This window comes from Pinus tabuliformis, chromosome 5_2 (genome assembly GCF_031772625.1).
Source record: "Pinus tabuliformis cultivar Carrire ecotype Pingquan chromosome 5_2, CPIR1, whole genome shotgun sequence".
In the NCBI taxonomy this organism is placed as follows: Eukaryota; Viridiplantae; Streptophyta; class Pinopsida; order Pinales; family Pinaceae; genus Pinus; species Pinus tabuliformis.
In genome coordinates this window covers 167,130,189-167,148,780 of record NC_142306.1, presented here as the reverse complement: position 1 = coordinate 167,148,780, position 18,592 = coordinate 167,130,189, and the positions used below count along the sequence as shown (strand labels likewise).

The 18,592-nt window shown below is 39.8% G+C and overlaps 1 protein-coding gene across 1 annotated transcript in view; it reads right to left on the bottom strand.

The window, feature by feature from the left end:
- Positions 1-17,998, bottom strand: part of LOC149158078 (putative protein phosphatase 2C 45) — a 33,925-nt gene extending 15,927 nt beyond the window's left edge. The window contains exons 1-5 of the mRNA XM_089436103.1: positions 17,339-17,998; positions 17,138-17,221; positions 13,973-14,100; positions 13,702-13,800; positions 13,417-13,575 (exon numbers count right to left, since the gene is read on the bottom strand). Coding sequence (XP_089292229.1) covers positions 13,417-13,575; positions 13,702-13,800; positions 13,973-14,100; positions 17,138-17,221; positions 17,339-17,424 — 556 coding nt within the window. The 5' untranslated portion in view covers positions 17,425-17,998. The remainder of the gene's footprint in view (positions 1-13,416; positions 13,576-13,701; positions 13,801-13,972; positions 14,101-17,137; positions 17,222-17,338) is intronic.
- Positions 17,999-18,592: the final 594 nt, after the last annotated feature.

Genomic DNA, 18,592 nt, shown 5'->3' with positions numbered 1-18,592 from the left:
TCCAATCTTATATCTTGCTTAAATTTACCAAGTAGCTAGGCCACTCAACTGTGTCTCCCAAAAAGGTTGGTTTCCAACTTCTCTCTCATCTTATTTCCATATGGACGACCCCCCCATAGCCTGCTATTGGGAGACAGCTAGAACGAAGTGGGTGGAGATCAAAGTGACAGCCCCCTCCTTGAGTCGTTGTCGTACCGTGCTTGTACAATCTGAGCGACAACACCACCCAACAAAAATCTCAGCAAATGGGAGGATATTGAGGGGGTGTTTACCACTCATTATAGGATGGTATTCTAACCGCAAGGCATTGTCAAGAAACATAGAATGGCCATGGGAACATGTCTTGATCTAGACTGACATACACCTTTTGAATCTCAAACAAGGATGTTGAGCAGTAACGGCTTGCAGTTGCAGCATCGTTTAGTTGCCTTTATTTATGCCAATGCTAAATGTCCCTTCATTCTTAGAGTTGCTAAAACCCTTTTCTCAAAGGCTTCGACATATTTATATGTCAACATATGCCAATTAGAACAACAAGTTTTTTTTCAATCTTCCAACAAGGATGCCCAATAACCCCAATTCTCTACACAATGGAAATAGACACCTTGGGCTATTTAATATGTCATAAAATGGGCAAAGGCTTGATCAAAGGCACTCCGCTCCCTTAGCAAGAAGTTGAGCAGCTAATTCAACCAGATCAGATATTCAAATTCCTTTAGTGGAGACCAAGGTCCCAATGAATCCTCCTCCTGATCTGAAGAGTGAGTACTTGTTATTGGTGCTATTGGCCTCTCCTCAACCTTGGGAACCTCTCGCTCCTGATCATCTGCCACTGTCGATATGGTATCATGTGACTTCCCTCAACACTCTATGCTCCTCGAATCTCACATCTTTGCTCACCACAATCTTCCCTATTCATGGAATTTACACAATGTATGCCTTGGAAGTCTCACTATACCCAAAAAAAAATGCCCTTCTATCCTAAGGGCACAAACTTTCCCCTCTTCTCTGATGGTACATGGATATACATCGAAACCCTGAAGATACGAAAATGCCCCACCTCTGAATTCACTTCTGTCAACACCTCCTTATGAGTCTTGTCCCCCAAGACCTTGTGAGGACTCGTGTTCTAAATATATACTATTGTATTGCATGCTTTTGCCCACAAGAACATGGGAATATCCTCATTATGGATCATGGCTTTAGAAGCCCCGACGATGACCCTATTCTTCCTCTTAGCAATGCCATTCTATTGCAGTTGTAAGGAACTGTCAACTCTTTCTCGATGTCTACCTCTACAAAAGTCCTTGAACTCACTAGAGGCATACTCAACCCCATTGTTTGATCTAAGGACTCTAATCTTTTTCCCAATCTGGTTTTCCATGAGAGCTTTAAACTCCCAAAACCCACTGAAGACCTCATCCTTGGCCTTCATGAAGTAGATATCCTCCTAGAATTGCACCCACTCAAAGACAAGATCACATCTAAATGCACCAAATCCATTTTTTCCTTAGACCTATTGTCACTAATAAGAAAGGTCGTCTTGGCACACCCTTGGAAAACACCCTACTGTTCCACTCTAAATTCAGGAATACCAATGACAATCTATCATAATATAGGCAAAGCCTTGTGATGCAAATGTGCCATCTACCTACACCACAACTTGTACAAGTTGTCATTGTCATGAACCAAGGCACATACCGGCTAACCCTTCACGTACAAGTCCCCTTCTTTCCTTCCAATCACCCAACTTGTGCATCAATTACAAGATCTCGACATGACAAGTAGTTTTCCCTCTCAAAAGAAAACCTCATACCCCTTGTCCCCCATGGTTGAGATTGCTAGAAGGTTCTTGGTCAACCCTAGAACATAAAATACCTTTGTCACCTCCAAGGGCTCTCTTGACTCTAGTTGAAACTAGATAATCCAACCCCCTCTACTGTACACTTGGCATTATTGCCAAGCTCCCCATGTAGCTCTAAGTCTCCCTCTAAAATTCTAATGAACAAATCTCGTGATCTCGCCATTTGACAAGAAGCACCACTGTCCACAAACCACACACCCCTCGCTAAGGTGCCAAAAAGGCAAGACACAAGCGAGAACTCCTTTAACCTGGTGGCAAACTCGTTGATCTGTGAATCTATTGAAGCTACTACATGTGCCTTCCCCTTGCCCTTCTTCTTGTTCGAACATTGACCTACATAGGAGCCAAACTTGTGACATGCAAAGCACTTGACTTTGCTCGTGTTCTTCTTCACATCCTGTGAAGTAGATTCCCCACTTGCATTAATCTTGGGCTTCCCCTTGCCCTTCCTTACCTAACTCGCAAGGGCAAGGTTCTCATCGTCACCTTTCTGTTGGCCACCATGTAAAGACTCCTCTCAAATCTCCTCCTAGATGAAGTCATCCCACAACCTCTCCCAATTTGGAAGCTTCTCTCGTGCCACAATACCCTTAATGAAGAGAGCCCATGGCTTTATGAAGCCATTCAGGGCCAACCTCAAAAGCTCCTCATCTAACATGGCCTCCCCAACCGCAATCAACTCATCATGAACCTGTGATATCTTGGTGAGATAAGATGCTACAATATATGACCTAGACATCTTGGTGCTCTTGAGATTTTCCCTCGACACCATTTTTCTATTGTGATTGTCACTTTGGTACAACTTAGTTAGAGCCTACCACATTTCCTTGGCTTATTGCTTTTTGGAAAGATGAGCGATCACATGATCCTTTATGGATGGCTAATTATGCAACATTGGTAAGAGAGGTGAGTTGCTAATCTCCAAACTCCCAAATCCCATTCTCCGTCAACACCAATGTTTTCCTCTCCTTCTAAGGATTGTAGTTGGATGCACCCTCCAACCAAACTTCAAACCTCAATTGTGTTGCAACCATTCTCACAACTTCCAAATCAAATACTAAAACCCCAGAAAAATATAAATGTTGGAAAATTCTTTTGTTGTTGTAAACCATTGTGACATATAATCTTCTCTCCCCTTAGAGTTTTAGTGCCCTGATACCTTGTTAATTTTTCAATACCAAATCTAATTTAATACTCTCAACAATTTAATTTATACTCGGATATTAAATTCACCACAAGAAATTAATTTTCCTAAAAATCACTGAATAAAAAATACATTGGCATTTAACTTAAATAATTTGTAAACAACATAAATTTGCCCAACAAATTCTCCTTCACCTTTCTAGTACCTAGGAAAATTTGGACCTCCTTTAACAAGGAAATCAACCCACACGAAATACACAAAAAATACAATAGTGGAACTTGGCAACTCAGCCCCCTCAAAAATTAGCTTAGCTATCCTTCACAATTTTGGCACCCCTATAGCAACTCAACCTCCTCCAAGTCTAGTGTCCACCCTCTCAACCTCCCCAAACTCTTATCCTACTTGTTGGAACTCGGCCTCAAAAATTTCAACCTCCTCCTCCATGCAGCACACCCTCAACCTATCCACATATACGTCATGACCCTCCTACTGTGTGCTTAACCTACAAGTACAAACCTAGGCTCACACGAACCCTGTAGCTGCACACTTTTCACCTCTCTTTAGTCTTAAGTCTTTCACTCACTTGAGAAAATTGTTCTCCCAAGAATGGACTCTTCACCTCTCCCTTAGGCTTCTTTTATAATTTTCATTAACTTTTAAGCCAAATCCCTAACCCTTACTCTCCAAAGTGGTGGATGGCTAAGATTAAATCCCTTGATCGAGTGTGTTTGGAGAACCTATTTGAGCCTCTATTGGTTGAGCCTAACCCTTAGATTGAGCCATAAACCTTTAAACTCGAATCTTAGAACTTATAAAACCCTAACAATCCAGTTCCATGGAGAAGCTCCCTTGAGTCGTAGGAGAGTTGGCCAAAAGTGAAAAGAGGGTTGGTGAGGTAACAATTGCCCCCTCTAAGGTGCAGTAGGTCTCGCACTTGAGCTTTTGAGCTTCATCTCAAGAAGTGCAAGAATTCGCTGTAACATTCCAAAATGGTTTCGTACTAATATTTATTAGAGAAGAGATAGGAGCAATATCATACCACTTGTCTTTTAGTAGTTGGATCTCCCAGTTTTTGGAATGCTCCAAGTTCTACTCGAGCATCCAGATATGATTCAAACCTTCACTTCTTATCCTTCTCTTTTCTTTCTTATGTTTTCTTTGTTCTATGTTGTTTCTAGTTTTGGTAGGCCTTGCCAACAACAATTTCCCAGATTTTTCATATGGATTCAAGGATAAAAGCAATTGAGCCCTAGGCCAACGCAATAGAATAGTTGGTTGTCATTCTCAATAAGGGAGGAAGAAAATATTTTCCTTCACCAAGCAAAATAGAGTCTACAAAGTTACATATTCACACGTGGTCATCCTAGAGTACATTTTTAATTGTGGATTCACGGGCACCTAGCCCTAAACAAAAGACAATATCACTTTGTGCCAAGCAAAGTATCAAATAGCATAAATATTACACTATAGTCGGGAGGTTACATTCTAGTCTTCTTTCCAAACCCCAATGACAAGTCTTTAGCTTTTTAAGGATGTCCTTGGATGATGGAACAAAAAAGATTTTTTTATAGAGGGTTTGAATTATTAAGCAAGCAGAATTTGAGTACAACATGTTGCCTCTCACACCGACTAACCTTACAAAGAAATCACGGCAGCAAGAAATACATACAAGGGTTTACCTTGTTCTCCAAGTCACAACTGATCCACTGAGTGGCCTGACTCCGACAAACACTATGAAATCCCAATGCAATCCTTGCTTGGGTCAGCGTCTTGCCTCGAGGAGACTGCGTCACCCCTTCTACTGGATCGATTTGTTGGAGGAAGATTGTTGTTCAGCCCTCCCGGCTCAAAACCTCGCTTCTCCGGCAAAATCCCGAACTTTTGATGAATACTCTACACGGCCACTGCAAGAGACCCTCCTAGCCTACGTCAGCACTGCGTGAACCCCTTCCTCGGCTGTGTAGGCTTCTGTGTTACCTCTCTGCCACGTACTCTTTGACTCGGAACTCCTTTCTGATCCAAATCTCTGCTTCTGCCCTCTCACTGCAACTTAGATCACTGGTTCGATTTTCTCAGCAAACCACACCCCAGAAAAATCGAACTGATTTGATCACTTGGTGCATCTCCAACTGACCCTCAAGCCTCCTCTTATACTTTTCCTGTTACTGAATCAACGGTCGAGATTAAGCCCCTAATCAACGGCTAAGACTAAAACAGACTTGATCCTCGTCTCTTAGAAGCTTTTCACCCATATTTTTATTAATACCCATTAATATTTTTATTTTCCTAAGTTTAGACTTAGGAACCCCATTAAAAATATTAATTATTTTAATAATTCACAATTCAAGTCGAATTTCTCCAAACCATTTCTGGGTCTTGGAGATCTCATGTGTTCTAGCTCGTCCACAAAATTTTAGAGCTAGAGCACATCCGATGCTACTCCAAAATCAACACTCCCTCTTAGCGAGGAATGTGCTCTAGCAATACTTCACAGCAGAGGTATCGCGTTGATCCACGACATCGGTCCTCTGTGTTGCTGATGCTCGGCTTACTGCCCTTCATCCACTGCACTATTGCAACCTGTACTGTTGCATCTGTACTACAGATCCCTCTCAATATGTTGCATCATGCTTCCCATAGCACTGCCACTGCTAACTGTTGCACTGTAACTCTGTTGCTGAGAAGCAAGCAACTGAAAAGCCACCCAAAAGCTCACATGCTGGTCAGTTTGGATGCCCCTTGACACTGAAGCTACCTCTGTTGCTAATCTGTGCTAACCCTATGATGCTACTGCATTGTTGTTCTTTCTGCTTTGTGCCTCCCACACTACTCAACACTCTACTGCATTGCTTCATACTTTGGCACTCTAGCTCTACCACTGTCGCTCCATCATCCCTCGCACCAACTAGCTCCTGTCAATCTGCTACTGTCGTTAAGGGCTCTCATAGCTGTACGTGATCCAAGAGTTTGGGCACCTCAAGGATCCTACCCTTATGTACTCCTCCTGACTACAGCTCAATATCGCCCCACCTCTTCTCCAGAGGTGCATGAGCACTCATGGCACAATCCTCATCATCATCCTCCTTGTCAGATTTCGCTGGAGCAACCTCTGAGTTAGACTTCTCTTCCTTGCCCTTCTTCCAAGGGCACTGAGTGGCGAAATGTCCCAGTTCCCCACACCTGGAGCATCTGACTTTGGTTATATCCTTTTTCTTCCTCTTTTGTTGCCCTTGTTGTCCTGATGATGCGAGCATTGCATCCTCCTCTTCCTCCTTGACTTTGACTCCTTTGTTGCTACTTCCTACCTTGGTTAACCGCTTGATCTCTTCCTGTCGAAGAGCTACCCTCATCTCCTCCCAACTGGGGAGACAAGCCTTGCCCAAGATGCTCTAGACAAAGGTCTCCTAGTCTTCAGTGACTGCATTTAGGGCAGTCCTGACCATGAACTCAAGATCTGGTGTAGACCCCACAAAAGTCAACTGGTCTCGAATCCCTTGCAACCTGAGAAGGAAGGGATCGATTTCTTCTCCCTTCTGCATCTGATATTGTCTTAGTTGGTTCTCAAACAACATCTTCCATTAGACAGAAGTTCCCTCATACAAGGTGGTCAAGGCCTCCCACATTTCCCTTGTTGTTTCCTTTTCAGCAATATGTGGGACCACATGATCCTTGACCCCATCCAAGATCATGCACTTCGCCTTTGCTTGAGCCTCCTCGTATTTCTTGAGAGGATCAGCATCGACCGGTACAGCAACAGCATCAACCGGTACAGCAACCACTTTCAAGGCATAATCCTTGATGTGATTCTTGTCGAAGACTGCCAATATCCTAGCCTTCCAAATGACAAAGTTGGATGCTCCATCCAATCTGTCTTGATCCCTCAGTCCATTGACTGCCATGTCTGATCAAACAAGTGTAGAACAAGTTCTCTTCTCCCTCCCTCATTGATGCCCCAACAAGACTCGGATCCAGATTTCTTTGGCGCTAGAAATCCTCTAAGGAACAAGTTCCTTCTAGACTCCCTCTAAGCCCTGATTTCCTTCACGAAAATCCTCCTACCAAATAATGTCGAATCACCCCTTCTCCAATCCTCCTTTGTTGTTGCTCAACAACCTGGACCTAGACTTCTTTGGCAAGAAATCCGTTAAGGCTGTGACTCCCTCTACCTCGACTTCGTCTCCACAGACACTGTTCTGCAACAATAGCAACAACGTCCCACCAACACCTTAGATTCAATCTGCACTGCTCCCTCTGCCCCAGCAACTGAAGAATCTGAGCTCCTCAGGCTCTACGCAATCACTGTGTGAGCTAGATCATCTCCTCCTGAGCCTAATCTACCCCTCTCTGCTTCTGCGCTGGCCTAGATAGCTGACGCAGTTACTGCGTGGGCTCCTCCCAGCTACTGCGTCACCCTCACCTAGCTCAAAACGCTAACGCAGAGACTACATGAGCCTCTGCGTCCCCTCTTCTGCCCTGCGTCACTCTCCCTCTGCGTCTCCAGCTCCGGAATAGCGTTGTCACTTGGGACAGCTACTTCTCTGCCGCAGATTTGTTGGATCTCCCGGTTGATGGCTTCAATATCCTATGATCTGCAATGCTCTGATACCATGTGAAAATTTCTGAATCTTTACAAACAAAAATCCTACTGCAATCACTGGTTTAGCATCTCCTACTTGTTATTTCATTCAACAAGTTAATTAATTTATAAACAGTGATGAAAAACACTACTACAGACTACACTGACATATAGATCATAAAATGAAACAATAAATGAGACAAACACACAAGGGACACCGTTATTTTTGGACAACACGTCCTCGAAAAAACCCAATGCGGGAAAACAGGTGCAGCATATAGAGGTTTGTATTATAAAGCAAACAAAATCTGAGTACAACAGGTTGCCTCTCACACCGGCTAACCTTACAGAGAAATCACAGCAGCAAGAAATACATACGAGGGTTTACCTTGTTCTCCAAGTCACAACTAATCCATTAAGTGGCCTGACTCTGGCAAACAATGCGAAATCCCAGCGCAATCCCTGCTTGGGCCAGCGTCTTGCCTCTAGGAAACTGCGTCACCCCTTCTACTAGATTGATTTGCTGGAGGAAGACTGTTGTTTAGCCCTCCCGACTCAGAACCTCGCTTCTCCGGTAAAATCTCGGACTTTTGACGAATACTCTGCACTGCCACTGCAAGAGACCCCCCCGGCCTGCGTCAGCACTGCGTGAACCCCTTCCTAGGCTGCGTAGGCCTTCCTAGGATGCTACTGTTCCCTCTTTGCCACATACTCCTTGGCTCAGAACTCCTTTCCGATCCAAATCTCTGCTTCTACCCCTCACTGTAACTCAAAACACTGGTTCAATTTTCTCAGCAAATCACGCCCTAGAAAAATCGAACTGATTTGATCACTTAGTGTATCTCCCACTGACCTTCAACCCTCCTCTTATACTTTCCCTGTTCATGAATCAACGGCCGAGATTAAGTCCCTAATCAACGGCTAAGATTAAAACAGACTTGATCCTCGTCTCTTAAAAGCTTCTCACCCATATTTTTATTAATACCCACTAATATTTTTGTTTTCCTAAGTTTAGACTTAGGAACCCCATTAAAAATATTAATTATTTTAATAATTCACAATCCGGGTGGAATTTCTCCAAACGGTCTCTAGGCCTTGGAGATCTCATGTGTTCTAGCCCCTCCACAAAATTTTGGAGCTAGAGCACATCCGATGCTACCCCAAAATCAACAGATAACCAGAACACTAATGAAGAAAGAAGATGCAAATTCCATGAATGAAGAAGAGCACAATCCGTGAATGAAGAAGACAACAAGAAAAAGCAAAGAAGGCATCAAGAACAATATAAAAGAAAAAGCAAAATAAGTAGAAGGTAGACTCCTAGACATGAATAGAAAAAGCAAAAGGCAATGGAATATTGAAGGAAAAAATGACAAAGAAAGGACATAGAAGGATGAAGCAACAAAGAAAATGGCACAGAGAAATGGACATGAAAATGAAGCACACAATTGAATGAAGGATGAAGTGAAGAAGCAAGGTAAGAACAAATATTACCATGTGTTCAAAATTGCGATGCAAAAGCAACGAATACATGAAAAATGACATCCCTAAGAAGTTTAATGGTTCTTGAATAAGGTTTTTAAAGGATGAAAAGAAAATGATGGGCTAGATTAGCCTGAAATGAAAATTTGAATTATGTACCTAAGTCAAATGTTGATGTAAGCCTAATGAGGCAAGTATACCCTCATAATATGAATGTTGTATAATTTGTGGTAGACCAAAACCACTAATGTAATGTATGGTTTGTGGTCAGTGAAAAACACTAACGTAATGTATGATTTTTGGTCAACCGAAACCATTAATGTAGTGCATGGTTTGCAGTCAATCAAAACCGCTTAAGGATGTGATAGTTACGAGTAAGCCAAAGAAAACCCGGAATGATGATTGATGATGATACAGGGGGCAAAAATGTTTGTGAGTGAAAAATGGTTGATGAACCATGTATTAAAAATGCTTCCTAGAGAATTGGTTGGTACAACAATTGATGACCCAAGTATTTCAATGGAAAACACAATGTTTATGTTTTGCAAGTACAAGATGAAAATTGAAGAAGATTGAGCATGACAAATGAAGAAGGCCAAAGATTGCAGAAGACAAAAGACAAAGGCAAAGACCATATAAAAAGAAAATGCGACCAATTAAAAAGACAAAGAGAAGTGTTTGGATCACATGTATTCATTAAGGGAGAGTATGAAAGCATTAACTCCTACCTATGATGTTTAATGAATGCATTTTAATGTGTTAATGGAGTAAAGCAAGCATAAAGGTCTACATATGAATTAAAGATGAGAAGAAATGATAACTTGATCATTGAAAATATTAATGATGACCTCATTATTACACATATGATATGGATTGAGGAGCTAAACTACATGTCACACAAAGCCTTTGAAATGACAGATTTAGCTTTGTTATATCTAGGAGAGGAAGTATGTTGGACAGTGGATGGATGACAACATTTTCCTATCCCGAACTAATTATACACAAAAAAGACTAAAAAAATGATCCATAAACAACAACTCCTAAGGGGTTACCAGCAGTTATTGCAGATGTAGCGGCTAGTGGTATATACGACCCTCCTGTTAGTTTTTGTAGCATTAGATGTGTTCTAACCACGAAATTTGGTGGAGAGGCTAGAATGCATGAGACTTCAAGATAATCCTAGCCAATGTTTAAGATTTAATCTTGGTCGTTGGAGTCCCAACAGAGGATTATAAGAAAAAGTCGATGGGCACTTGGAGAAATCACTTGAGCAGTTCGATTTTCTTGGCAGATCAATTTCTTGAGTAGCAGCTGTCAGTTGTCGAATAGATCCAGAGATCGAAGCAGTGAGTGCAGGGCAAGGACAGTGAGGGGCGGGACAGTGAGTACGGAGGATATTTTCCATATCTGGAGAGGCAACAGCAAGAGGGCCGAGTTTTCCCAGTGAGGCAGCACGGAGGACTGCAGAGTTGCTTCAAAGAGGGCAGTTCGATTTGTTGAGGAGAAAATTTGTTCTCAGTTCCAGTGACCGAGTAGAGATTCCAGAGGGTCGGAGAGACGATTTCCTCAGCAACAAAAGGCAAAACGACTTCATCAAAGACCAATTAGAAGCTTGACGTCATAGAGACTGCGCAGTGTAGTACAGAGGTTGACGCAAAGGCTTCAGGAGGCTGAGTTCTCTGTAGGCAGGTTGTGTCAGGATTGCTTGTGGAGGAAGGGTAATTCCCAATGTTGCAAACATTGCGATCGAGATTAAATCAACGAGGCTCCGAGATCGGAAAAAATCGCAAAAAACGGGATAAAATACGTGAAAATCGAGATTAAAAAAAAAATATATATATATATATATATATATATATATATATATATATAGATATAAAATTAAAAAAATTAAAAAATCAAGATTTTTTTGGGAGAAATCTGGATTGAATCACAATTTTTTGGGAAAAATCAGGATTAAATCGTGATTTTTTCAAAATGAAAAAATTGCCAATTTGATCGGCTGATTTAATCGTTTCAGGCAAAAAATTGCAATTTTCACAACACTGGTAATTCCCTTCAATAATTTTGCCCAATTTTCTTATTGTGGATTGTCAGTTTCAAGCATCCAGATTGTACTTAGATTTTCACTATTGCATAATAATAAAAATCCTCACAGTTGCACTGGTTTTCCCAAGTTGGGTTTTTCTAGGGACATTTGTCCAAAAATAATTGTCTCATATTTTATACGTGTACCAGCATTTCTCAGTTTCCAGCACTATTTATTTTCCGCAGTTTTATTTGTGAAGGTTGCAGTGTGTTTATTTCGATGTTGTCGTAGCAATAAACTGAATAATTAATTTATCAGTTAAGAGAAATAATAGTAGTTGCTGCAATAGGATTCCATATTGGAATTTTCACACCTCCATCTAGAAATATGGGAAAGAGCGGGAAAGAATGGCACTCGCAAGGTACCAGCTTCCTCATTCTTTGCTTAAATGTGTGAGGCTGTGGGGAATTATTTCTCTAGATTATACAAAAAAAAAATACATAGTAAAAAGGTTTAACATGGCTATTGTAAATTAGTAGCAACTCCTATAGAAACAAGGATGAATGCTATCAACCTGTGAAGACTCAAAGGTAGTCACTGCAACATTGTACAGGGATTGGGGGTAGGGAGCCCAATCTACCATGCTACTACCATGCTAGAATTGAGCAATTATGTTGAAATGGTTTCACAGTTCATGGCACATCCCAAAGACATTCATTAGAAGGCAGAAAACAGAATCCTAAGGTCTTGAATGATGCACTATGGTCTTGAAAGTGTGCACACTGCAAACTGATAACTTCATGTTGATTGGCCACAACCATCAAACTAGGCAGGTTGCATCAATGAAAGAAACGTACCACAGGTTACTCATTTGGTATGCGCTTGGGTGTCTTGTTCACGGGATAGTTACCGTATATGGACACCAATTCAGCTTTCAAAATATTCAAACCACCATCGCTTTGTGACAATCAAAATGTTTTATGTCAATGCCAAGCATATTCAGATCCATCTTCGCAGCTGAGAAAGTTAGCATAGAACAAAAAAATTAAAGAATTGTATTGTAAAAATGGAAATCGGCTAGCAAACAAGAATAAAGTTCGATTGTTCAGGGAGAGGCTTTGGGTAAAGAAAATTTAAAAATGATATGGTCAATACAGCGTCTCATGCATATGTGCTCTGAACCAAGTTTTAACTATCATTTTGGGGGATATATCGCTAAGGAACCAGAAAGAAACTTTTTGGGAATGATTTCCTTGAAGGGGGAATAATTAGAGAAAACTTGATGGCATTGAGGGGCTGAAGGGCTAGGCAGCTGGAACCCTAGCCACCTTTGCCCTCTAGTTCGTGCTGCCTGCCCACTTTCAGCCTGGTTCGAGTGGTCGTGGTCGTGGCTTTCCTCCTTTGTCCACCACTGGCACGGTTCCTTTGGTGTTTCGTGGCTCGTTCTCAGGGTTTTCTTTGCTGCCGATGCTGCCTCTCTCCACTGGTGCTTCCGTCCTTTTGCATTTTTGGGCGCTAGATTGTTGCCATGGCTTCTCCACTCGTTGATTTTGGCCTCTTTCTTCTGCTGTCTTCCACCGGTGCCGTCTACACGTTTGTCCTCTGATCAGGCTCGTTTGTGGCATGGCTGTTCATGGCATTGCGGATTGGGGGTTTTGTCGGGGCCGAAGTTTGCATCGTGTGCCCTTCTTCTGAGTTCGACCCGTGATATTTTTGGTCCCCTGTGGGATTTATTGCAGGCAAGCCTTTGCGCCCTATTTTTTATTTTTCTGAGGGGGTTTGGGCCTGGTGTATGTATTTTTTGTGGACCTCCGGATGTTGGGGGTTGTTTCTTGGAGCTTTATGCTCAGTTTTTTGAAGGCCTTATAGCTATCTCTTGAATGCATTTCTAACAGCATTTACAAAATGTAATTTTGTTTTCAGTAATAAGATTACAGGTTTGTTTTCAAGGAAAAAAATAAACTTTTAAGGAATATCAGGGAAACTATCAGAAAATAATAACTATGGCAAGGCATAAACTACACCTAGAAACCCAGAAAATCTTAGAAATATTAGCAAGCTGAAAAAGTATGAAAATCTTGGAAATATCAATAGCCTGAAAAACCAGGAAAAAAACAAAAATCAGGAGGAACCAGAGATATTTGCAACAGTGCTCTGAACTAACACCAGTAACAGTAAAATGTCCTTATTTGCATTCCGGTCAAAGTCATTCAAAGGCTGTACAGACATGCTAATAGGCAGATATTCCATACCAAAATACAAAAGGAACTTGTCAAAATGAAGATATTACAGACGGTAGCATATAAATAAAGATGCCTCACCTTCGCCTGCCTTTGACATAACTGCTCGAGAATCTCCAACATTGGCAACATACAGATTGTGACCAACTAGCACAGCTGTTGATGCTGTTGACCCATCATCTCTATAACTACTACTTGCAGCCTTCAAGAACTCAGCATCAGTTTGCTGATAGATTTCAGCTGAAATTTTTAAATATCAGATAAGAATTAGAGTACACAACGTAATGGTTATGAAGGATCCAATTTGAATATTATAACATCGATAAGGAAACTCATAGCCAGGAGGCGTTCGAAACCTGCACGCACTTATGGCCAACTTGGTGTCCGTCATAAATTTGGGGTGGCTTGCCAAGTTATCAAAAAGATGTTGCTTTAGATACTGAGCAGCGCGAGATCCACCATGGCCTAGGAGAAACAACCCAGCAAAAAATCTCAGAACTAGAACAAAAAGCCAAAACAAGTGTTTATCTCGTGTTGAATATTCTCATTACCATTGTTCATTTAAAAACATAAGAGTGCCTTTACAAATAAATAACTTGCATAGAAATAAAAGGTCAAGTCCTGAATGGAAACATACCATCAAAAACCCCAAAAAAGCCAACCATGTGACCATCGATCTTTGATATTTTTGCATCATAAAAATCCTCCATTGTTGCTCTTCTCCCTTGACAGCTAGCATATCCATAGATACAACGCTTATCTTCACTGCATTTTAATAGACCATAAATAGTTCAATTGTGCACAGCAGAAAAATATATGGATCACAGGAGTTTCAGTGTTTGTTGTGACCAAGAAGCATGAAAAATGCAGTGTGAAACTCAAGACTCCTTTGTCACTGTGAGCATACAACTCTTGTCTTGTAAATGTTATTTAGCTGTTTTCTTTCCTAGTTAGGTTTTGCATTGAAGGTATAAGTCATTATTTTCATCACTTAAAAAAACAAAATTTGTGAAATATGAAGTTACAATATACCATAGCGAAATATAATACAGACACTTAGAGGCAACCAAACACTAAGAATCAGGAACAGTCAACATATCCCATATACAAATTCTAGGTGTATTTATAAAAGAATAAAGAAGAGCTACATTTGTAGAAGAGAAAAGGTAGAATAACCAAGTGAAAAGTGTATCTTAGAATTAAGACAACAGAATAACCCTGAACTAATTAAGAATACTTGCAATTAAGAAAAATGTGAACCAAGTCTAATGTTGTTATAATCGAGGGAAAGGGATTCTTGAAGTGCCATCAGTTGGCCGAGTTTGATAAACTCTTTAAGTGACATCAGTTTGGCCGAGTTTGATGCTTTAAGTGGGAGTTTGATAAAACTCTTTTATAATACTCATCCAAAATTATCTCCAATTTGAAAAAATCCCAAAAAGGTACCCTATATAGTGTACAATGTGGATCAAGCATTTCCCTTAACAATTTCATCATTCATTACAGAGTACACAACCAAGCAGCAGGTATGAAATACAGGATGACCTTAACCACCATATTTATGATAATAATTCATTCTTTGAAATGGAAGATGTGTTGCTTTCTTCAAAGTCAGTTTGCCAACAACATCCATAGTTTGAAATGTGAATGGCACAATTCCCTGTTTAAAGTTCTTTAAACAAATTCATTCATACAACTTGATATAATTCATCCTATACAGGTTTTTGGATGTTCTTTCATTTATATTATTTATTTCTCATGGTCCAAAAGAAATGGATTTTTAAGACTTTCTTACAACATATCTCTGATGCATGCTGTTCTTTTATAAGATTGGAACTTTAATTACACCCACTCTCTACCTGGAATAACTGTTTTATTTATCTTTAATTGGTCTTGCAGTAGATTATGGTTCTCTGATTATTACTTCATAGATTTTATCATAAGAAAACCATGAAGAAATGCCACAGATATGTCAATACATGAGATACAATAGGCTCCAAAGAAACAACTAGTCACTTAGAATCACCAGCAATTAATACTATAAAATGAAAATATACAGTAAACTCATAAAAATGACAGGAGCTACATATTTAGATAATGTAAGCTGTAAAGCATTAAACACGTTAGGAAGCTAAAGGCTATATGGTATTCAACAAGTACGGAAGTAGAAGGAAGTATCTGTAAACCCACAGTAGCACCTTTAAAATCCACACCCAAGTGAAAAGGAAGTTTGAATGTTGCAAGTTTGCTGCACATTCCATGTTCCTGAAATATTTCAGTAAAATATTTTGTACGAATATTCTCTGTTCCAAAAACATAGCATTCCATGCATATGATATGCAGCCGAATCTCAGATCAAGCATCAGCTTCTACTAGGATATGCACATCTACTTTGTAGCAAAAACATTCAACTAAAGACTAGGATTCTAGGAATCACATAACATGGTAACGGTAATGACATATTTTCATCAAAATGAAAGCATGTAGAAAGGAAAAGTTGGGCTCTCCTGAATACCAATTTGGGATTGATGACATCACCAAACCCAATGCTTCAGATTTAAACGAAAGTCCATCACATCAAAGTTCACCATATGATGTTTGTGCAAAGTTGCACAAAATGCCAAAATAAAACGTCTATGCCCTGTTGGAAACGCTAAAAACATGAAAGTAGAACTTTACCCGTGCAGAGTAATGAGAGACAATCCTATGGTTCCTGGTCTTGAAAGTATTATGCTATGTAAAACCATTATGTACTAGCCAGTCTGAAGTGCAAGTACTAATACCTTGATCAATCTACAAAAGCCTCTAATCCAAGTATTCCAGAAATTTCTTTTGCTAAAAAGTCTGATGGATGGGCATGCAATAGTTTTCCGAAAACAAGCAACACAGCAATGACACACTATCTTGCATAACTCTGGTACGCCAGGTTCAATTGTAATTGCAATGTTAAAACTTAAGGCCATTCCAACTACCACTAGAAAATCTTGACAAATACTAAAGACAATATGTTGAGTTTATATTTGTAAGTACTCTCAAAAAAAGTCCTACATGATTTCCCTGTAAATATCCTGCCAACAATGTAGTTATGTCCATGCTATGCCAAGAAACGTAGAACGTCCTTTCCATGATAACTTCAACTTTCACACACTTCTTGATTTCAAAAGAACCTTTTAAATTTGAACCAACGCCTCCTGCTAGGAGATTAGCAACATATCTATTGCAAGTAGAGGAAATTCATTGAAATTATGCTTATGAAGATAACGTAATGTCAAGATGTCTGGTTTATAATACTAAAATTAACACACTGTTTTTCTTTAATTAATCCACTTGCTATTATTGCGGTTGGTGGTTGAGCCACCCTCAGGGGTAGAGGTTCCTTGCAAATAAATATACATAATTAAAATCGTCTCTGTAGAGAAGACAAATGTGTGATAGAGTGCATAAATTTTAAATATAAAACCAAGACCTGTTTCAGCTGACTCAGGTTCATGTTCGAATTAGGGGGTACAAATAAAATTCAAGAAAATTTCCATAAACACAATTACGCAAATTTCATTATAGCTTCATATAATCAAACAATGTTATATATATATCACATTACGATATTCCCAGATTGGGGTAAAACTCCTTGGCCACACTCGTGATAATATACAGCATCTTATAAAAAAATATATATCGCTAGATCACATTATGATATTCCCAGATTGGGGTAAAACTCGTTTGCCACACTCGTGATAATATACAGCATCTTGTAAAAAAATAAGAATTAAAAAATAGCATAAAAAGAAGCTATTTTAAGTACCTTTCTGATCCACCGCTGACCAGGCTAATGTCGTCCACATAATCTTTGTCGGAGAAAACATCTTCCACGCCAGTAATTATGCCACTGCGTTCAATCACCGCCACTCTCATCTTAGCCCAACATCCAAACAACCATGGCAGGTTTGGCCTTTTTTGTTGCAGAAGATAATTATTAAAAACCTAAGAATAAATAGTGAGTTACCTCGGCGATCCAGTAGTAATGATATTGAGTGCATCTTCAACTGACATGACATTGACGTCATCCACAACATCCTCAGCGCCGTTCATCGTGCCGCTGCTACCGTTAGCTTAAACCAAAATTCGATCTTAATTCAACAGCTCCTATAACCCTTTTGGAACAAATATATTAGATATAACTTTCCTTAAACCCCACTGAAGAAAGGACTTGTAAGTGCCCAGTTATTCTTCTTCAATCGACTGCACTAACCATTCCAGAGAACAAAATGCGCCTACTCGACCGCTTTTCCTCAAAAGACCACCAAATCAACTACAACGCCGCAAATTTAATTTAATATAATCTGCAGATAATTGACCCCTTGAAAAAAACCAAAATAGAGGTTTCCAGGCCCTTTGAAAAGACGCAAAACAGATTGAAATTAATCACCGCCAGTACCAACTGCAGCTCTCAAGTGTTGTATATACAATGTCTATGTATTATTCCAGGGCATCCGCATCTCATTGTGCTCTGTTCATCGTCTCTGCCGTGCCACTCGCTCACTTCAAACCAAAATATATGAAGATATCTGCCGATACTCCATTTATTTAATTCAGATGACGTGGGCCATTTTGGCAGCCTGTTCGCCGACTAACCCATCAAGGGTTTAAATCATTAATTAACTACAGATAAAATGAATTAGCATAGAATTTAATGGGTTTTTTTCACTGTGTTATGCAGCTCAGCCATCCATTCTAAATTCGTTGACATATTCAACTGAGTTACCCCTAAATCAAAATTAAGGACGAGGACATTAAATGTAAAAGCTACGCGTATGGTCAAAATCAGGGCGGTGGTAAATTATTATAAGAAGAACGCTTTCCGGAAATAATCCGTCGAATCCTTGGACTGAAGGATGCTGACTCGTGTAGCGTTTCCATTAAAAATATCTATACAGAATCTTGGGAGTGCATGATGGGGAGCCCAAGAGGGTGGGTTTCGAACATCACACCATCTCTTTCACCATCCTAACCTTGATGTTATATGTTATTATAAGGAGTTAAGTTTTGTGATTATAATTTAATCAAAAATTATATAGTTGGATTTTGATGATGATTGTGTGAAAAAATCCAAATTTATATATTTAGATTATAAATTTAGATTTTTTAGTATGGAAAATTATAATTTAACAAAAATTATATAGTTAAATTTTGATGATGATTACGTGAAAAAATTTAAATCTTATATATTTAGATTTTTTTAGTATAAAGTTTTTGAGTA